Below are 20,147 nucleotides of genomic sequence, written 5' to 3' on the forward strand. Positions count from 1 at the left end.
TTATTTCTGTCTAGCAGGTGAAAATAAACTCAATTTTGTTGCTTGCCTTTATTGATCCACCATAATGTGCATTCACATCCCAAACTTTCACTCCACTTCAAAAAGATACAGTATGACTACATGATTAGATTACTATCTCATAACACCACTTGATACCTACAAAAAATACCTACTTTGTCCATACTGATTATTACATGAAGCGTTCGTTATATGTCTCAACCCTCATACATAACTGCTCTGCAAACATCACTTCAGAGATGCCATGACTGATTATTTAGGAAAGCTAGAATATAATTCAAGAAGCAACAGGAAACATGTAATTGCCATATTAGTATTCTCAAAGCACTGGTCCAGTAAGGCACTGAAAATAGCATTCCCTAATATGGCTATGCAGTGTTCAAGCTTTTTAGTATTGCATATCGCAGGCCCACAAAAGCAAACCAGTTGGCGTGTGTTAGTATTCATCAATGACAAAACACTGGAACAAGATTCATATTCGGCTGCTGTTCAAATTAATTCAGGTAATTGACCTTTCTCTGTAGTTTTAACCCTTGGCTTGACCGCTCAACTTGAGTTAGTTGGCACTAGTTTATGTTCTGGCCCTATCAAAACATGACTGACAGACAACTTGTTTGGCCCTCTGGCTGGCTGTGCTCACAGCTTCTTAGCACAATCAGGGCAGTAGATGTTCTCTCCGTTGATGACAAAGCGCTTGTTGGCCAGGGAAAGGGAGCATTTCTTGCAGTTGAAGCAGTATTCATGCCAGGAGTGGCCCTCATAGTTCACCACGTTGGTCCCATGGCCAAACCCTGTATTATGGGAGATGGTATTTGCAGCAGTCAGCATAGTATTGGGCCAGATATTTGATGACCAGTGCCGTTTACAGCCAAAATATAATCTCAACAATGCCACATCCTGCACATAATTAAATCCTTTATCATCTCTTTTACCATATGTAAAAATGTATGCACACATGACTGTAAGTCGCTTTGGATAAAAGCGTCTGCTAAATGGCATATTATATTATATTATATATAAAAACAGAGCATCTGTCCATACAATAAATATCAGGCATACATGGTCATGTAAAATGTGTGTGGGTGTCTGACCTGTGATGGGGTTCTTACAGCCGTTGCACTGCTTGGCCACGGAGGTCTTGTAGCAGTCCACACAGTAGACGTGCTCCTCATGGGAGGTGAAGCGGGTTCCGGCCAGGCTCTTACGGCAGGTACGACACACAAAGCACTCAGAGTGCCATGGCTGGTCCTGGTAGCTTATACCACCTGAAGTGATGGGCTGAGGGGAGAGAAACAGAAAGCATTTCCTTTAACTTGTACCTTAAGAATACTATAATTAGGTCTACTGTAATTACACTGTCATACGGGACAGATAAAAATGTACTGGGGGGAGGTGTGGTCCAAAATAGGGGAGGGTTGTCAAACATGAGTTTTTGGCTTTGGGGAGGGTTGTATGGTTTCCCTGGTTTACATTCCCTCTTCTGCTCATATTTTCCCTATAAACAATGGCTTGACTTACTTTTGATATTACCCTAATAAAGTTTAGAAACGTTTGTAAAGGTTTGGTACGGTGTGGTTATTATTAAGCTTTAGCTACTGCAGGCCTATGATATGAAGACTGACTCCAACAGTTGAACTTGAGGTGAGGAAGACTGTTTCAGGCCTACCAGAGTTACTCCTATAATCTAACAATATAATGCTTATCTTTATACAAAATATTTGGATTGAAAATGTACAAATTACTTGTGTACATCTATATCTGTATAGCAGATGCAGTACCCATCTGACATAAAGAAATGCATGTTGGTGTCGTAGCATGCTGCCGGCATATCTCTATCTCTCTGGGGTATATGATATTAATATCATACAGCAGACACCTAAGCCATAGATAGGCCTTTGCATGCAATGCCCTGATGCATTTAGTGCTGAAACTTCTGACAGCTGGACAATTCTTGTTTTAGGAAAGTAGCCTAACCCCCCCCCCAAAAAAAATAAAAAATAGGCTGTAAAGTTTTGCATATGCTGCACATCGAAACACAAAAAAATTGTGTTTTTGTAATTTGTTATAGGCTGTTTTTAAGGACACGTAAATGTGACTCATTTGGCCAACATCCCTTGTTTATTGATGGCGCTGGCTGCGCCAGGTCGGATCTGAATGAATATGGATGTCCATAAAATTTCTAAACTGTCCGGTAAATTAAAATCTTCCCTGTCATGTTGTCCGGTGCCAAATTTTCCTACAGGAAACTCTGAAATGGCATATTGTTTTTATGAAGATTTTAGAATATTCACATGAAAATCTGTCTCCAATTGGATGGAAACCTAGCTATAGACCCCCTAAAGACTCTGGCAAGGGCGCTAGTCCAGTGTCACTTATGCCTGCACAGCATTGTTCACCAGCAGCTCCAAACATCTAAAGATAAAAGACTAAGGATAAAGAAAGAATAAGCTAGCAGCCAAACAAGCTTGTAAGAATTGTACTTAAACTTCCCCCTCATACTCATCTGAAGGTTGAGCATTCTTTCGTCTCTATCTCTGTAATGTGTCTGTATCTCTGTAATGTAGTAATAATAATAATGATAATAATGTGTCTGTATCTATGTAATGTGTCTGTATCTATGTAATGTGTCTGTATCTATGTAATTTGTCTGTATCTGTGTCTGTATCTCTGTAATGTGTCTGTATCTCTGTAATGTGTCTGTATCTCTAATGTGTCTGTGTCTATCTCTGTAATGTGTCTGTATCTCTGTAATGTCTGTATCTCTGTAATGTGTCTGTATCTCTGTAATGTGTCTGTATCTCTGTAATGTGTCTATCTCTGTAATGTAATAATAATAATAATAATGTGTCTGTATCTATGTAATGTGTCTGTATCTATGTAATGTGTCTGTATCTATGTAATGTGTCTGTATCTCTGTAATGTGTCTGTGTCTATGTAATGTGTCTGTATCTATGTAATGTGTCTGTATCTATGTAATGTGTCTATCTCTATAATGTGTCTGTATCTCTGTAATGTGTCTATCTCTGTAATGTAATAATAATAATAATAATGTGTCTGTATCTATGTAATGTGTCTGTATCTCTGTAATGTGTCTGTATCTCTGTAATGTGTCTGTATCTGTGTCTGTATCTCTAATGTGTCTGTATCTCTGTAATGTGTCTGTATCTCTGTAATATCTCTGTAATGTAATAATAATAATAATAATAATAATAATAGTGTCTGTATCTATGTAATGTGTCTGTATCTCTGTAATGTGTCTGTATCTGTGTAATGTGTCTGTATCTATGTAATGTGTCTGTATCTCTGTAATGTGTCTGTATCTATGTAATGTGTCTGTATCTGTGTAATGTGTCTGTATCTATGTAATGTGTCTGTATCTATGTAATTGTTTATGTATTTATGTTTTAAAAAATAGGGACCACAATGGAAATAAGTCCCTGACTTTATTGTGCAATCCCGGTCACTTTTAAAATATTTGTGTATATGTATGTATTTTTTAAACGGACAAATAAGATCAATCAATCAGTCAATTCAAACTGTGCAGCGGCCACTGTTTGTTGAGATTGACATAGTCTATTTATTGTGGTGTTGAAAACGCAAACCATGATATTGAAGTGCCCGAAGTCGGTATGCTTTGTTTTTTTAATTTATTATTTCTTATTATATTATTTTTTATTTTTTGCTTTGTTTATTGGTTGTGTGTTGCATTGGCACAGAAACCTGTTGTTGGAACATTCGTTGCATATATTTTATATAATTATAAATATGGCATCAAAATGTTGAAAATCCGATTTCCCCCTAGTCTGCAGCCGGCTTTGATCGTAGTGTAATGAAACAGGCAGGGAGTGTGAGCTCGTCTGTGGTGGTCGGTGAACCATCAACCTTCTGGCCCCTAGCCTTACGTGGCATTGACTGTGCCACAAAACCATGTTGAAGTGGCAAAGTTGATATCCACGTTTATAAACACAGGGTCACTACAGTTCTCGTTATGTGTGGTCGTAAACATACTTTACAGTTAATTCTATGAGGGGGAGGATGTTCAATTTGTTTTACAGTAAAAGGGGAGGGTCACAATATAAGGGCAAAATTCACAATATAATGAAATATGTTTTTCTGTATGTGGGTGTGTGAAGGGGCAGATTTTGTTTTTCACCTGCTTGCAGTGGAAGCATTTCTTGGCAAACTTCTTCTCATGGCACGGGCCGCAGTAGATGTCATCGCCCTTGTTCAGGAAGCTCTGCGAGCGGATTGGCTGCTTGCACTCGAAGCAGGTGAAGCACTCCTCATGCCACACCTTCTTCTTATACTCCACGTTCTGGGTGCCTGGCAATCAAAGATACAATAGATTACAATAAAAACACATGTTTCATACAGTGTGGGAATTGAAAATGTAAACAGCAGCCATGTGCATAGTGCTAGGTCACGTTAAGGACAGATGAAGAAGTGCATTGTGGTTATGGTTAAGCACACCTGGCATGACCACCTTGTAGCAGGCCTGGCACCGGTTGCCATCCTCGCAGGAGCCACACTTGCCACACATGATCTTGCCGTCGTCCCTGGCGCTGAAGGGCTCGTTGGCCAGGGGCTTGTAGCACTTGGCACAGCGGAAACAGTCCTCATGCCAGTGGCGGTTCTTATGGTTCAGCTCCTGGACATGGAGGAGGGGAGAGGGTGAGGAGTGAGATACATTCATTCACATGAGCTTCATACACACCTCATTAAACTGAGGCTCATTTCTTAATCAATTGTAGGCTACGGTATTCAGAAGGGTTTGCCAGAAAACAGAGTATGTCCATCTGGAAAGCATTATTAGCATTGGAGATGAAGTGAATTTGAGTGCAGCGTAGCATGAAGGACTGCCAGCCAATACGGGCAGTCTGAGGTAGACAGCAATGGTGAAACGATCCTACAGGGTTAGTTAGTAATTATAGTGTCTTTAAGACAAGTATCAAATCAAAACACATTTGATTGGTCACATACACAAATGTAGCAGATGTTATTGCGGGTGTAGCGAAATGCTTGTGTTCCTAGCTCCAACAGTGCAGTAGTATCTAACAATTCACAACAATACACAAATCACAAAACGTTTAAAAAAAATCTGTGTCCGTGACTGAATGCTGACTGTTGCTGCTTATTGAGGAAGAACAGATAAGAAACACTGGCCTTAATCTGCACATATGAACTGAAGCCAGTCAGCCTACTGAACACACACACATACACACATTTAAGGGCACACACAAACACGCACACTCACAAGGACAGTCCTACACACACAAACACAATACCCACCTTGGCATCAGCCCCAATGGGGCGACGGCATTCTGCGCAGGTATTGGCACAGAGCTTGTCGAAGCACTTTGTACACACGTGCTTCTCTTCCTTCTTAACATACTTCTTCCCATGCAGGTTGTCACGGCAATAGTAACAGTCGAAGCGTTCAGTCATTGTGGAAGTAGAATAGCTCCTCGGCCCTGTACCAACACAAACAACAATCACATTTACTATTGGGGATCAAGTCATGTATACATGATTAACTCGTCAAATTAATTGATTGACAAGTAAATAAATGTAATTAGAGATTCATTGATTGGAAGTATGTAAACTGTCAAGGCTCTAGTTTAGTTGGATGTGATGTCCCAGAGTCACCACAGGGAGGCAGTGTAGGTTACATTTTGATTGAGTCAACCACTACAGACTTCTGCGATACAGATTGAATAGAGCCCTAGATCTCAATAAGGTCCATGTGAGCCTACGAGAGAGTATCCGGGGACATGTAATACCTATATGACTTATGTAATACTTAATATTCATCACATTCTTATACTATGATCCTCAGCTCTCTGCAACCCTTCCCTGAGTAATGACCCTGGGCCTTCCAAAGTCCTCACCTGCCATTAACACATACACACACACACACACACACACACACACACACACACACACACACACACACACACACACACACACACACACACACACGGCCTGTCATGTGTACTGATTGACAAAACATGGTCCTGTCTATGGGGCACCCAGACACACAAAAACCTATCCATCATACAAGCTAAGAGAGACATGTTCAAGCTGGCATCCCAGTAAGTGTCCTGTCCTCTAATCAGAACCAGCCAGGTGAGGGGCTTAGCACCGGCATGCCAAACAGCTGAGGGAAGTGGAAAATGACTGCCTCAAAATGGCCCACAGATTTCTGCCTGTCCTGAACAGAGCTTTAGCGTGTAGTCATCACTCTGTGTCTGACTCGGCCCCACGGGGACTGGGTGACTTTATCAGGCTTTTCTGGAAAGTTTAGGCCATATTTTTAGAGCTCTTGTCTCACTCACTCCAACACACCCCATCCAACCACCTCCTCTCTCACCTGTGTGACCTTTTTGGCAGTGTCGTTTCATTGGCTCTTAGTGTAAACAAAAACGTCCCCCTGCTCCTCTCATCAACATACCAACATTCCCATCACAATGGGCAGAGACATAGCTGTTTCCTGGAAGAGATTGGTGTGTGTGTATGTGTTCTAGGGCCTCCCTGGAATGAACCATGCTCTTTCAGCCTTTCAGTGACCGTATGTGTCATCTGGATCATCTAAATTACGCCAAAACTACCAAAGGTCAATCAGTCTGGATCTCTATGCTGGGGTTAGCCGTTTGGGAGCCGGAACGAAATTATCTGTGATTTATGAGACACAACAGATGAGAGTTCACAAGTATCTTAATCCGGTTTAAAAATGAGAGTGATGGAGAGAAATACTAATGAGGGAATGGCATTATATCCTGGTAGCCATGGGAACACTGCAAATATTGACAAAAGCCAATTGGTGCTCTTCGAGGTGTCTGGGGATGTGTGTGGTGTGTGGTGAACTGAACAGGATTAGTTTCAGACGCTGCGGTATGTGCTCTCTCCCAGCTGTAGTGTCCAGTGAGGATGGATGGGTGGGTGGAACAGGGGAAAGAGAGAGGCCTGTCTTCAGCTGTGCCAGAGGGATAAAGGAGGCAGCCTGGCTTAAGCCCCGATACTGAGTCACCGGTGAGTCACCCCCATTCTTATCTCAGTGGTACGAGCCAATCAGGATCAGTCCATCAGAATCAAACTGGCAGGACTGGATCAGTGGCTAGATTAGGGGGAGTAGGGTAGCAAAGTATCACAGTCTCAGAAGCCCGAATCCATCTCAAATTGAGTAAACCATGCATTCCATTCTGGTTTGTAAGCACTGTGCCCTTGTGGCAGGGACATCACTGGGGCCGAGCTCCCTGCCATCCAGGACCTCTATAACAGGTGGTCAGAGGAAGGCCCCAAAAATGGTCAAAGACTCCAGCCAACCAAGTTATAGACTGTTCTCTTTGCTACCGCACAGCAAACGGTACCGGAGCGCCAAGTCTGGGACCAAAAGGCTCCTGAACAGCTTCTACCCCAAGCCATAAGACTGCTGAACAGTTAATCAAATGGTTACCCGGACTATTTGCATTGACCCCCTTTTTTTTTGCACTGACTCTCTTGCACTCACTGGACTCTACCCACACACTCACACATACTACACTGACACTCCAACACACACATACACACACACTACATATGCTCACACAAAACACACACATACATATTGATGCCACACTCACACATAGACACACTTTCACACTCTTCACATGCTGCTGCTACTATGTTTATTATCTATCCTGATTGCCTAGTCACTTTTACCCCTACCACAACTACCTCTTATCCCTGCACCTTGACTCCGTACCGGTACGTACAGGTACTCCTTGTATATAGTCTCGTTATTGTAATTTTATTGTGTTACTATTTCCTTTCTTATTTAGCACATTTTTCATACTTTTTCACTTTGCATTGTTGGGAAAGGGCTCGTAAGTAAACATTTCATAATAAAGTCTACACCGATTGCATTCAGCGCATGTGACAAATAAATGTTTTATTTGATTTGATCAAGGCCCACAGTCAGAGTAGTGACTTTTGAGGACACTATGGGTGCCACTGTGCCACCGTGACCATTGTGGGTCTAGATGCCTAATAAAAGGGCAGAGTAATTAAACGCTAAGCCTTTCAGCTACCGCCAATCACACAGCTCCCCCCACAGAAACAGAAATGGTATGCACCAGCGTTCTGTAGGAGGGGTTGGAGTATACCACTTTGGTCCCTGGGGTGGGAAGCACTCTACAGTGGAAAGGTCCGAGTAAGAGCACAGTGAGTGGTGAACCAGGGTGGTGCCAGTGAGCCTGGCTCTCACCACCATTGATGGCTCACTGATGGCAGATCAAAGCCAAACGGCTCCCAGAGAGAGAGTTATGGAGGTCAGGCAGATCAACTGTTAGTATCTACCATGTGATACCTCTGTCTGACTCATAATGTACCAAATTAACATTGAATGAATCATCTTTGATTCACTACTGACTGCCTAAATGATGCTGTCCCAAGGACTTCATTTCCATTAAGTGCATTAATCCTGCTGTAAATAGCATTGCCATGAAAAAGGTCAAACTGTCACTTTTCTCCCAAAAAAAATCTTTCAACTTCTTTCAACCTCTATGGACCTTTTTTCTCCCTCTGTGATGTCACGAGACCTTTGTTTCCTTCCACCAAAAAAATTATCAATAATCAGAAAAAGTACTCCAGGTTCCCAAACGTTTTTCAATTCTGACCCACTAAACAAACCCATGTTTCTAACCAAGACCCAAGACGAACATCCCACAACCCACCAGTCAGTGTCTCTGACCGGACTTGAGAAAATCTCCCCAAACCACCACCACTATTCCAGCACTAGGTATCAGTAATGGAATAAAAAGACAAGCATCTATCACAATGCAACAGCCTATTTCTTTACCTGAAAGTCTGTAAGCCATGTTTAGGTCCAGGTAAGAGAGGTAAGGAGAGGCGAAAGACAGAACCAAGGACCGGAGGAGAGAGTTGCATCCACACAGGGTGATCCACAAGGTATAGGCTATATATACCCCCCCTCTGATCCACGCCCACAGCTGCCCCTCACCCTCTCACCCCCTCACCCCCACACCCCCACACCCCCTAACCCCACACCCAAATCATGAACCATTCCATTTTAGGATATGCATCAAAATAATAGAGTGTATGGGAGGGGGGCAAAGAGGGATTCCTAAGGTCTGGAATGAGGACCACCAGAGGCAACAGATAGTATACCGCCACTGCCCCTATGATATTTGTTTGTTCGTGTGTAGAATGTGTTTTAGTACATGAATAGGTTCATATCAAACATCCGAAGAAGGGCTGAGAGAGTGAAGCACTGCAACCGACCAGCATGTTCATATCATTACTGTGAAAGGCATTGTGAAAACAGGCTGAGTGTCATTCAAACCTTAATTTATGGTTTGTTTATTTAGTAACACTTTATATTACCATAAACACTTAGAACATGGTGAAAGGCTTTTTGGGAAATATGCGTGCGTGCGTGCCCATGTTGCGTCTGCATGTGTGTGCCCGTGTGTGTCTACAGTATGTGTTTGTGTGTGTGTCTGTATTTACATAACTCAATGATGTGTGCTAAAAACTATGTTCTAAAGCGCTCCCAGCCAAGGTTATTTTCAAGCACTTTGTTTTTCAGTGTTGAATACTTCTATGACCTTAGTGGCTCTCAACAAAAACATTTCCTTGAAGGTACCGAAGATGACATTTGTAACACAAGGGAACTATACGCCACAGACCAGGGATCATCAACTAGATTCAGCCATGGGCCAATTTTTTCTTGAGCGGATGGTCGTGGGGCCGGAACATAATTACAAATAATTTGTAGTCTGCAAATTGACCGCAAGAAGCCCAAACAGATATAACATTTGACTAAAACATAATAATTTCAAACCTTGCTTACGTTTGTATATGATCACATACACTGAGTGTACAAAACATTAGGAACACCTGCTCTTTCCATGACATAGACTGACCAGGTGAATCCAGGTGAAAGCTATGATCCCTTATTGATGTCATTTGTTAAATCCACTTCAATCAGTGTAGATAAAGGGGAGGAGACAAGTTAAAGAACGATTTTTAAGCCTTGAGACAATTGAGACATGGATTGTGTGTGTGCCATTCAGAGGGTGAATGGGCAAGACAAAAGATTGAAGTGCCTTTGAACGGGGTATAGTAGTAGGTGCCAGGCGCACCAGTTAGAGTGTGTCAAGAACTGAATAATCATGACTCATCATCAAGTCAATGACCAGAGTAAAGAGATCCCTTTGTTTGTTGTTACCCTAATGAGTCTTCCATGTCTCCGCACTTAAATGACATCCTATCCTCTACACAGAGCACTACATTTGACTAAAGCCCTTTGGACCATGGTCAAAAGCAGTGCACTATATAGGGAATAGGGTGCCATTTGGGACAAAACCCATATCAATCAGGAGAACAACAACATTACAGGCCAGACAGGGGACAACAGATCCAACAGAAGAGAATAGAAAGCAGTGGCTGTTTGTTTAAGGCATCTGGTCGTAATTGCAGATTTGATTTGTCCCATTACTGATGTTTATTCAGTCATTGCCGGTCTGTTTATATCATCTGTCCCTCAAACTAAACCCACAGAGAAACATTAATGATCAGGCAGGCACCATGGACACCACACCACACCACTTAATGTCTCCTGAGTGGCGCAGTGGTCTAAGGCACTGCATCGCAGTGCTAGCTGTGCCACTAGAGATCCTGGTTCGAATCCAGGCTCTGTCGTAGCCGGCCGTGACCGGGAGACCCATGGGGTGGCGCGCATTGGCCCAGCGTCGTCCAGGGTAAGGGGAGGGAATGGCCGGCAGGGATGTAGCTCAGTTGATAGAGCATGGCGTTTGCAACGCCAGGGTTGTGGGTTCGATTCCCACAGGGGGTATGAAAAAAATAATAATAATGTAAGTCGCTCTGGATAAGAGCGTCTGCTAAATGACGTAAATGTAATGTAAATGTTAAAGCCCCCTGAGGAAGAGTCCTGTCTTCTCTTCTCTGTTTAGTACAGATGTAGGATCTTAATTTGAGCCAGTTTGCTACAGCAGGAAAATAATCCTGCAGCAACAGGAAATGTGAATTATTTTGTGGATTATAATGAATGGACAGTTTTGTAGGGGTTGATATGTTTTTCGTAAGGGAAAATCAACTCAGAAATGTCCAACTTCAGAAGCCTTTTTAAACCCCAAATACACTACAAGTTTAACATTTCCTGCATTGCAGGAAATGTATCCTGCAACAGGGTGATCAAATTAAAATCCTACATCTGTACGCTCATCCCCCACAATTCCCCTTTCTGCCTTGTACGGCCTCCATCAGTTATTCTCTTAATTTCTCTTAATTAATTACTCTCCCTCTCTCTCCCTCCATCTCTCCCTCTCTCTCCCTCCATCTCTCCCTCTCTCTCCCTCCATCTCTCCCTTCATCTCGCCGTCTGTCTGGAACAGGCAGTTGTTTTGTTGATTAAAGCTTTAAAGCTGTCTATGTTTTAGTACTGTACAACAATATAAATCAGTGTGTGTGTGTTTGTGTGTGTGTGAATGTGCGTTTGTCCGTGCATATCCCTGTGCTCATGCGTGTGTGTAATGTTGACAGCGGTGTGACAGGCTCGTTTGCGGGTTCGGCTGTTGAGACTGTGTCTATTCTCCTGGTAGACAGTATCAGAGGAACGTGGGCCCACCTGCCCACCTGTCAGTCCCTTAGGTCCTGCCCTATACAGGACAGAAATAGCACAACACACTCACCCTGGCTCCATCAGCAACAACAAACCTCACCAGAACCACAAAGAGCTTTTCTAACTACAAGATGTACAGGATGTGGTTAGTTAGCCAATAGCCATTCAGATGTGACTCATACTGTAGGAAAATGGAATACCATTTCTAATCTACTGTGTCATGTTGCAGTGTGTCTGCCTGTCCAACAGAGATGGGGACTCTTTACAGTCTCAATATAACCAGAGATCTAGTGCATGGAAAGCTATTTCCAACACAAATTAGATGTAATGTGTGTTGATGGAGTGTTCCTCTCTCTCTGGGGTGTGGCCTCAGTCTCTACTCTCTCTAGGAGAGATCAAAGAGGCTGTTCGGATGAAAACCTGGCAGCAGTTCTGTAGTGGTGGTGGTGGTGATGGATAAGGCATAAACATCACATATCTAACCAGACAGAGTCTTATTGCTCATGTTACCAGGGGGATTAAATAGGACGCCTGGAGTGGACTTCCTGACCAAACGCAGGAATAGGTCCTGACTAGGTCATTAGAACATGCCTCCACCTCTTCTACTGTGCAGACTAGCATACAGACACAACCTAAGATCACCATAGCACTGTTCCCTGTGAGACAGACATATATATCACTGAGGTCCACTGGCAACATGCATTATTCATTTGGTGTTTGTGTAGGTGTTTGACTTGTCAATAACAGATTTTCCAGGACCAGTACTCTGGCAACAAATGCCAGTCTCTAATCATGATACATAAATGAGTTAATGGATAGTTGTTATAGCCCAGACAGAAACAAAAGGCCGGCCTTTCCAATGGTTCATTTCTCAGATGGTTCCCTCTGTGTGTCTCTCTGAGTTCTGTTGTGACTCAGTCACCATCTGCTCCTGGTCCTGGTCTCTCTGAGTTCTGTTGTGACTCAGTCACCATCTGTTCCTGGTCCTGGTCTCTCTGAGTTCTGTTGTGACTCAGTCACCATTTGCTCCTGGTCCTGGTCTCTCTGAGTTCTGTTGTGACTCAGTCACCATTTGCTCCTGGTCCTGGTCTCTCTGAGTTCTGTTGTGACTCAGTCACCATCTGTTCCTGGTCCTGGTCAGTGGACAGGGTAGTGATAGGGTCATCTTATCTCTGTCAGAGGAGTACTAAAGTATTACTGACTCACCACCACACACAGGGAGACAGTGAGAGCCACAGCACTACTGTATATCAACACACGTTACCTAGCAACAACAGAGGTGCGGGTAGAGTTGTGAGGTGTAGACTGACAGGGTCAAATATGTGTGATTTCTGAGCGGACACGAGGCTGAAAGGCCACAGCCATTTTGTCAACAACTGACATTGTCACATCCATATCCACATCTCACAACCGGACGGGACATAATATCCACAACACTCGATTCAGGAATGACTCGTACTCGCGCACAGAGGTGTGTGTGTGTGTACGTCAAGGGCAGCAGGGTGGGGTACGTGGGGGGATTACTGTATGTGTGTGTTTTTCCATTCAACAGCCCCCAAACTTGTTCTTCCATGATGTAGAATTCAGACACACACACACACACACACACACACATTGATAAAGACTTCACGGTGGGCAGGCCAACACTTCAAGCTCCCATTGCTTCTGCATGACTCACAGCTCTCTGGAAATCTGAAAAGGTCAACTGCTCCAATAGCTCAGTCTGCTCGGTTCATAGGGATAAAGAAATCTGTCCCCAATATATGTCAAGTTGACAAGATAGGATCAGTAGGACAATGGAAACAGCACGTAAAGAAAGACAGACTCACTTGTTCAATGGGCGTGAATTTCCCACTGACTTCATCCGTCCCTATAAGCCAGCAGACCGCACTTAAAAAGTGGTGAGGCCCCAAGTTGCATAATATGGTTAAATTCATGGGACGGAGAAGTATGATTACATCAGTATAGGGTTTGAAGAGTGACACACAACTAATGGGAAAGAGGGAGAGCAGATCTGGGAGTGGGTTATGAGCTCTCTCTTTCTCTACCTCTCTCTCTCTGTCTCTATACCTCTCTCTTTCTCTACCTCGCTCTCCACCTCTCTCTCTCTCTCTCTCTCTCTCTCTCTCTCTCTCTCTCTCTCTCTCTCTCTCTCTCTCTCTCTCTCTCTCTCTCTCTCTCTCTCACAATAACAGAGAGAGGTGTGGATGAGGAGAGGGGTAAGGCAGAGAGGTACAGTTCTGAGAATGCTACCCACCCACCCTCACAGCCAGCCAGCCAGTCAGTCAGACATACTACATTGCCTAATTAGGATCTTCTCAGCAGTCAGCTGGAAGGGAGCATGCTGTATCATTGTTTCATATCCTCCACTCATCTACACTCCCTCGCTATCCCTCCCTCCCTCTGTCCTACTCACACACACACACACATACACACACACACACACACACACACACACACACACACACACACACACACACACACACACACAGTGAGGATGGAGAGACGAGGGCTACTGCTCTGAGGCACTAAGACTTGCTCCATTTACTAAGATGAATGAAGATAGTCTGTACTAGAATAAACAGAGGACACTGATGCTTCAGAGGCTGTCTTCTTGGGCTCTGCAGTAACTGATGTGGGCCATACAGGAAACACAAGGCCCTCCAGTAACTGATGGGGGCCATACAGGAAACACAAGGCCCTCCAGTAACTGATGGGGGCCATACAGGAAACACAAGGTCCTCCAGTAACTGATGGGGGCCATACAGGAAACACAAGGTCCTCCAGTAACTGATGGGGGCCATACAGGAAACACAAGGCCCTCCAGTAACTGATGGGGGCCATACAGGAAACACAAGGCCCTCCAGTAACTGATGGGGGCCATACAGGAAACACAAGGTCCTCCAGTAACTGATGGGGGCCATACAGGAAACACAAGGTCCTCCAGTAACTGAGCCCACTGATCTAACATCATCATTGTCACAATGTGTTCCAATGGGCACCCTGTCTGTGAACATTGGGTCCTGCTGCTATTGCTGGTGTGTCAGGCTGATATGACTCAACTTTGCATGAACAAATTCTTCATGAAGGCACAAATGCTCACATTATGAACGAACAGAACTGAATCAATTAGTCTGGTTAGAGACAAGGAGTGTACTGTAAAGTACCAGATAATGTATCTACCATATTATGAAAAGCTATGGGCACTAAACCCAACCCAAAGAGAAAATAGTTCAGTATTTTATTGCCTAAAATGGTGATGTCATTGGTACAATGAGAGCCAGTCACAGTAAAGGAGGAGGGGCCTCCCAAGGTGTTCTGAGGCTGCTGCTGCTAGAAGAAAATGACATCATACATTTGGCTTGGCAGCTGGCCAAACCAGTAAAGTGTAGCAGGGCTGAGGGCAACCTACTGTACTGTGTGTTTCAAGGGAGGGTTTTTGGGCTGACCTTGAATAGCCCAGTCGTTATGTAGGCTACTAAATGTAGGCTACTATTATGATGGTATTTGTTAGCACTGATGATGTCAACATGGGCTCAGGGCCCTATTCAATTAAAACGGGTTACCAGATTTTAAACTACAGGATATGTCCAAAACAGCATTCTGTGACGTCCAGTTTCTTTCTGTGTCCCATTGTAAACAATATTTTGCTTGAGGTAGACAAATGCTGCTTTTGACCTTTGCCAGAAACCTGGTTTCAGGATTTGATTGAATCGATTACATCATGCGTGTACAGAACACAATAAACCGTCTATAAAAAGGTTTTCAGTGAATAATTGTTCTTTATGTCAGTAAAACTATGAAACTTGGAATAACAATCATTAGTAAATGTAATTGACCAAACTGCTCATTTTAAACCATTAAAAGCTGACCACATAGGCTACAGTAAATTACCAAGTCAGACACTACCCATATGCATATAGACACTTATAGATCTTTGGTTTTATCTGAACTTTGAAAATCTATATATTGTGGTCAACAAAATGTACAGCAGCTACTTTACAAAAAATACTTGAGATTAATGATTGCCAATAGGCTAACATGCACTACGAATAATAACAGCACATGCCTCCAGGTATGGGAAATTACTTTATATCACTGACTATTACAATTCCAGCCCTCCTTATCAGACCTCTTAAGCTGCTTCAAAGCTATGCTGCCCACTACAAGGAATATGGTTCTGTAAACCAGCATTCAATGCCCAAAATGCACATGCACCTTGTGTCTAATGTTTTTTGCATTGACCCAATGTCAGAAATTAACAAAAACTGACAACAAATGTAATTCAAACATTTACTCATGTCATAGACATAACCGGAGTAAAGAAATATATGTTATAACAAAAAAGTTCACATTTTACGCACAGTCGGTCCACTGGAACTTTCCCAGTCAAAGAAAAACTTGATTCCAACTTTATAACATACTTTCATAGCTTTTAGATTGTTTTTTAATTCTCATAATATGGGATTTGACTCACCTGTCTCCACACCGAAGCGTCCAACGGTAAGGTTTTTAGCGGGGATGTACCAGACGCGTCGTTGACGCTCCTTAAAAGCAAGTGGAGCTCAGAAAAAAACTGCAGGATATGATCCAAACCTCTCCGTTCATATCAACAATGACCTCAGCCAGGAATTTACAAGCTGTAGCTAATAGGTTCTCACTGGCTAACACTGGAGGTAATGGAAGCAATTATGTTGCATTCAAAAGGGCTTCTGCTTCACAAAGCGCAATAGGCTACTCTTTGAGAACAGGTATATGAATCAAGCAAACTCAATAGAAGTTTTAGTATGGCCTGCATCTCTTGGTGTAGCCCAAGCACTATGCTTTTTTCATTACATACATAGATTTCATTGCCCTCTGAGGAGGATGACTTGTGCTGTCCAGAAAATGAATTAAGGATGAACATCTATATGTCATCTATATTATCCATACAGTATGTATGCCAGTATTCTCCAGTGCACCCGCACCTCCTTCTTTGGTAATGTATATATTTTGCAGAGAGAGATTGCAACAAGATGAGTCACACTCAGGCTAAGTAGATACATTAGGTGTATCCTTGCTTACCCTTCCTCGAGCCTGAACAGCTGTGTTACTACAAAGGAATAACACAAGTAAATATTATTTTGGATACAATGGAACCACACACGTTCTATCATGTCAGGTACTGTATCAATGACAGAAGAATAACCATATTTTCATTCAAATCAAAAGCATCATTCGATCAACAAAGATAGAAATGACTTGGCTTTACTACTGGCATTTATGGATGGGAAATCCCTTGGGGGTTCACACCCCTCTCCCAGTGGTTCTGTTACCCTGCTGGAAGGGCTCCAGATTGGGCTGCCAGCTGCGCTGCCAGGGCCTGTAGGATTAGCTGTCTCAAGGGCATGGCAGGAGGCTTGGCTGGGAGCTCAGCTTTTGTAATGCTCTACAAATAAATAAATAAAAGCTAAAGTATCCAGAGAGACCTGGACTCAATTTATACTGAACAAAAATATAAACGCAACATGTAAAGTGTTGCTCCCATGTTTCATGAGCTGAAATAAAAGATCCCAGAAATGTTCCATACGCGCAAAAAGCTTATTTCTCTCAAATGTTGTGCACAAATTTGTTTACATCCCTGTTAGTGAACTTTTCTCCTTTGCTGATTAAACAGTATGATCATGAAATGTGCCGTTTTGTCAAACAACACAATGCCACAGATGTCTCAAGTTTTGAGGGAGCGTGCAATTGGCATGCTGACTGCAAGAACGTCCACCAGAGCTGTTGCCAGATAATTTAATGTTCTTTTCTCTACCATAAACAGCCTCCAATGTCATTTTAGAGAATTTGGCAGTACGTCCAACCGGCCTCACAACTGCAGACCACCTGTAAACACGCCAGCCCAGGACCTCCACATCCGGCTTCTTTACCTGCGGGATCGTCTGAGACCAGCTACCAGGACAGCTGATGAAACTGTGGGTTTGCACAATCGATATATTCCTGCACAAATTGTCAGAAACCGTCTCAGGGAAGCTCATCTGCATGCACGTCGTCCTCACCAGGGTCTTGACCTGACTGTAGTTTGGCGTCGTAACCGACTTCAGTGGGCAAATGTTCACCTTCGATAGCCACTTGGAACACTGGAGAAGTGTGCTCTTCACGGATGAATCCTGGTTTCAGCTGTATCATGCAGATGGCAGACAGCGTGTATGTCGTCGTGTGGGCGAGCGGTTTGCTGATGTCAACATTGTGAACAGACTGCCCCATGATGGCGGTGGGGTTATGGTATGGGCAGGCATAAGCTATGGACAACGAACACAATGGCATTTTATCGATGGCAATTTGAATGCACAGAGATACCGTGACGAGATCCTGAGGCCCATTGTCGTGCCATTCATCCGCCACCATCACTTCATGTTTCAGCATGATAATGCACGGTCCCATGTCGCAACAATCTGTACACAATTCCTGGAAGCTGAAAATGTCCCAGTTCTTCCATGGCCTGCATACTCACCAGACATGTCAGGCATTGATCATGTTTGGGATGCTCTGCGTTGACGTGTACGACAGCGTGTTCCAGTTCCTGCCAATATCCAGCAACTTTGCACAGCCATTGAAGAGGAGTGGGACAACATTCCACAGGCCACAATCAATAACAGCCTGATCAACTCTATGTGAAGGAGATGTGTCGTGCTGCATGAGGCAAATGGTGGTCACACCAGACACTGCCTGGTTTTCTGATCCACGCCCCTACTTTTTTTTAAGGAATCTGTGACCAACAGATGCATATCTGTATTCCCAGTCGTAAAATCCATAGATTAGGGCTTAATTTATTTATTTAAATTGACCAATTTTCTTGTGTAACTCAGTAAAATCTTTGAAATTGTTGCATGTTGCGTTTATATTTTTGTTCATTGTAAATAACTCCCATTTTATTTTTATGGTGTCTTTTACAATTTCATAGGCAATGGATGCCTAACAAATTGGCTAAGCTACAGTCCACTTACAACAAGTCTATGGCAATAGCCAGCTAAACTTTTCAACAAGAATAAAATGTTCTCTCAAACAGTTGTAACGTAACTTGGTTTCAGTTTGTGTATATCTCTACTCCAAAATCACTAATCTAACCATCTTTACCTTTTAGAGATTTGAGAGTCACAGCTGGTAATTTGAGAGCCACAGATGGTCATTTGAGAGCCACCGATGGTGATTTGAGAGTTACAGATGGTGATTTGAGAGTCACAGATGGTGATTTGAGAGTCACAGATGGGGATTTGAGAGTCACAGAGGGTACTTTTCACTTAGAGAATGAGAGAGAGTTGGTCGACTTGAGTCTGTAATGTTTTCTTGGTGTCTGGGCCGTTCAAACATCATGAAATATGTGAACTGAACTTATGTAGAGCTGGTGTTCATTTCTACTGAAGGAGAGGGTAAAGGATGACACTGATCTGGTTAGTGTTGTCTCACACACACACACACACACACACACGTGCACGAGCACACACACGCACACATGCATACAAGCACACACACACATACACACACACTCTCTCTCTCTCAAGCAGAAACAAATGCACAGTATCATGGAGAGAATGCTCCCATCTACTCTAAGAGAGATTAACATCTCACTTAGTTGTAAACAAGCACTGGTAACACAGTTAATGAGTAAACACATACCTCTCTCTTGGCATGGCTAACAAGAAACCATGACACTTTCCTTCCATAAACTGATGATAAGACCCAGCCATTGGGCCTCCTCTGTATGCTAATGAGGATGATGATGAAGGTGATGCTATTGTCTTCCTGTAGATACCAAGGGCATCTTTATTGAGATTCAATAACCTCTGTGTAAATGAAAGCATGACATATTTCCTATGGATGACAGCTTTTCCTGACATACTGCCACAAATCTAGAGGAAATAGAATCTTAGACACGTGTGCTATGTCTTCCATTGTAATTTGAGGGTCTTGCTGGCTAGCAGAGTTAGCTAGCTGATGCCATGTGTTAGCCAGTGGGAAAAAAAGTATTTAGTCAAGCCACCAATTGTGCAAGTTCTCCCACCTGTCATTTTCATCATAGGTACACGTCAACTATGACAGACAAATTGAGAAAAAAAAATCAAGAAAATCACATTGTAGGATTTCTTATGAATTTATTTGCAAATTATGGTGGAAAATAAGTATTTGGTCACCTACAAACAAGCAAGATTTCTGGCTCTCACAGACCTGTAACTTCTTCTTTAAGAGGCTCCTCTGTCCTCCACTCGTTACCTGTATTAATGGCACCTGTTTGAACTTGTTATCAGTATAAAAGACACCTGTCCACAACCTCAAACAGTCACTCCACTATGGCCAAGACGAAAGAGCTGTCAAAGGACACCAGAAACAAAATTGTAGACCTGCACCAGGCTGGGAAGACTGAATCTGCAATAGGTAAGCAGCTTGGTTTGAAGAAATCAACTGTGGGAGCAATTATTAGGAAATGGAAGACATACAAGACCACTGA

General features: G+C 43.0%; 1 protein-coding gene across 2 annotated transcripts; it reads right to left on the reverse strand.

The window, feature by feature from the left end:
- Window positions 1-33: 33 nt before the first annotated feature.
- Window positions 34-16,242, reverse strand: LOC121532264 (four and a half LIM domains protein 1). Of its 2 annotated transcripts, none has more exons than XM_041838120.1 (6): window positions 16,137-16,242; window positions 5,308-5,489; window positions 4,489-4,666; window positions 4,172-4,341; window positions 1,110-1,296; window positions 34-809 (listed from the first exon to the last, which is right to left on the reverse strand). In XM_041838120.1, exons 2-6 carry the CDS (start codon window positions 5,461-5,463, stop codon window positions 655-657), a joined length of 846 nt encoding a protein of 281 aa, XP_041694054.1. In that variant the 5' UTR covers window positions 5,464-5,489; window positions 16,137-16,242; the 3' UTR covers window positions 34-654. The 2 variants fall into 2 exon arrangements, with proteins under 2 accessions (XP_041694054.1, XP_041694047.1); XM_041838113.1 differs by lacking the exon at window positions 16,137-16,242 and adding an exon at window positions 8,855-8,948.
- Window positions 16,243-20,147: the final 3,905 nt, after the last annotated feature.

This window comes from Coregonus clupeaformis, chromosome 2, assembly GCF_020615455.1.
Source record: "Coregonus clupeaformis isolate EN_2021a chromosome 2, ASM2061545v1, whole genome shotgun sequence".
NCBI classification, from domain to species: Eukaryota; Metazoa; Chordata; class Actinopteri; order Salmoniformes; family Salmonidae; genus Coregonus; species Coregonus clupeaformis.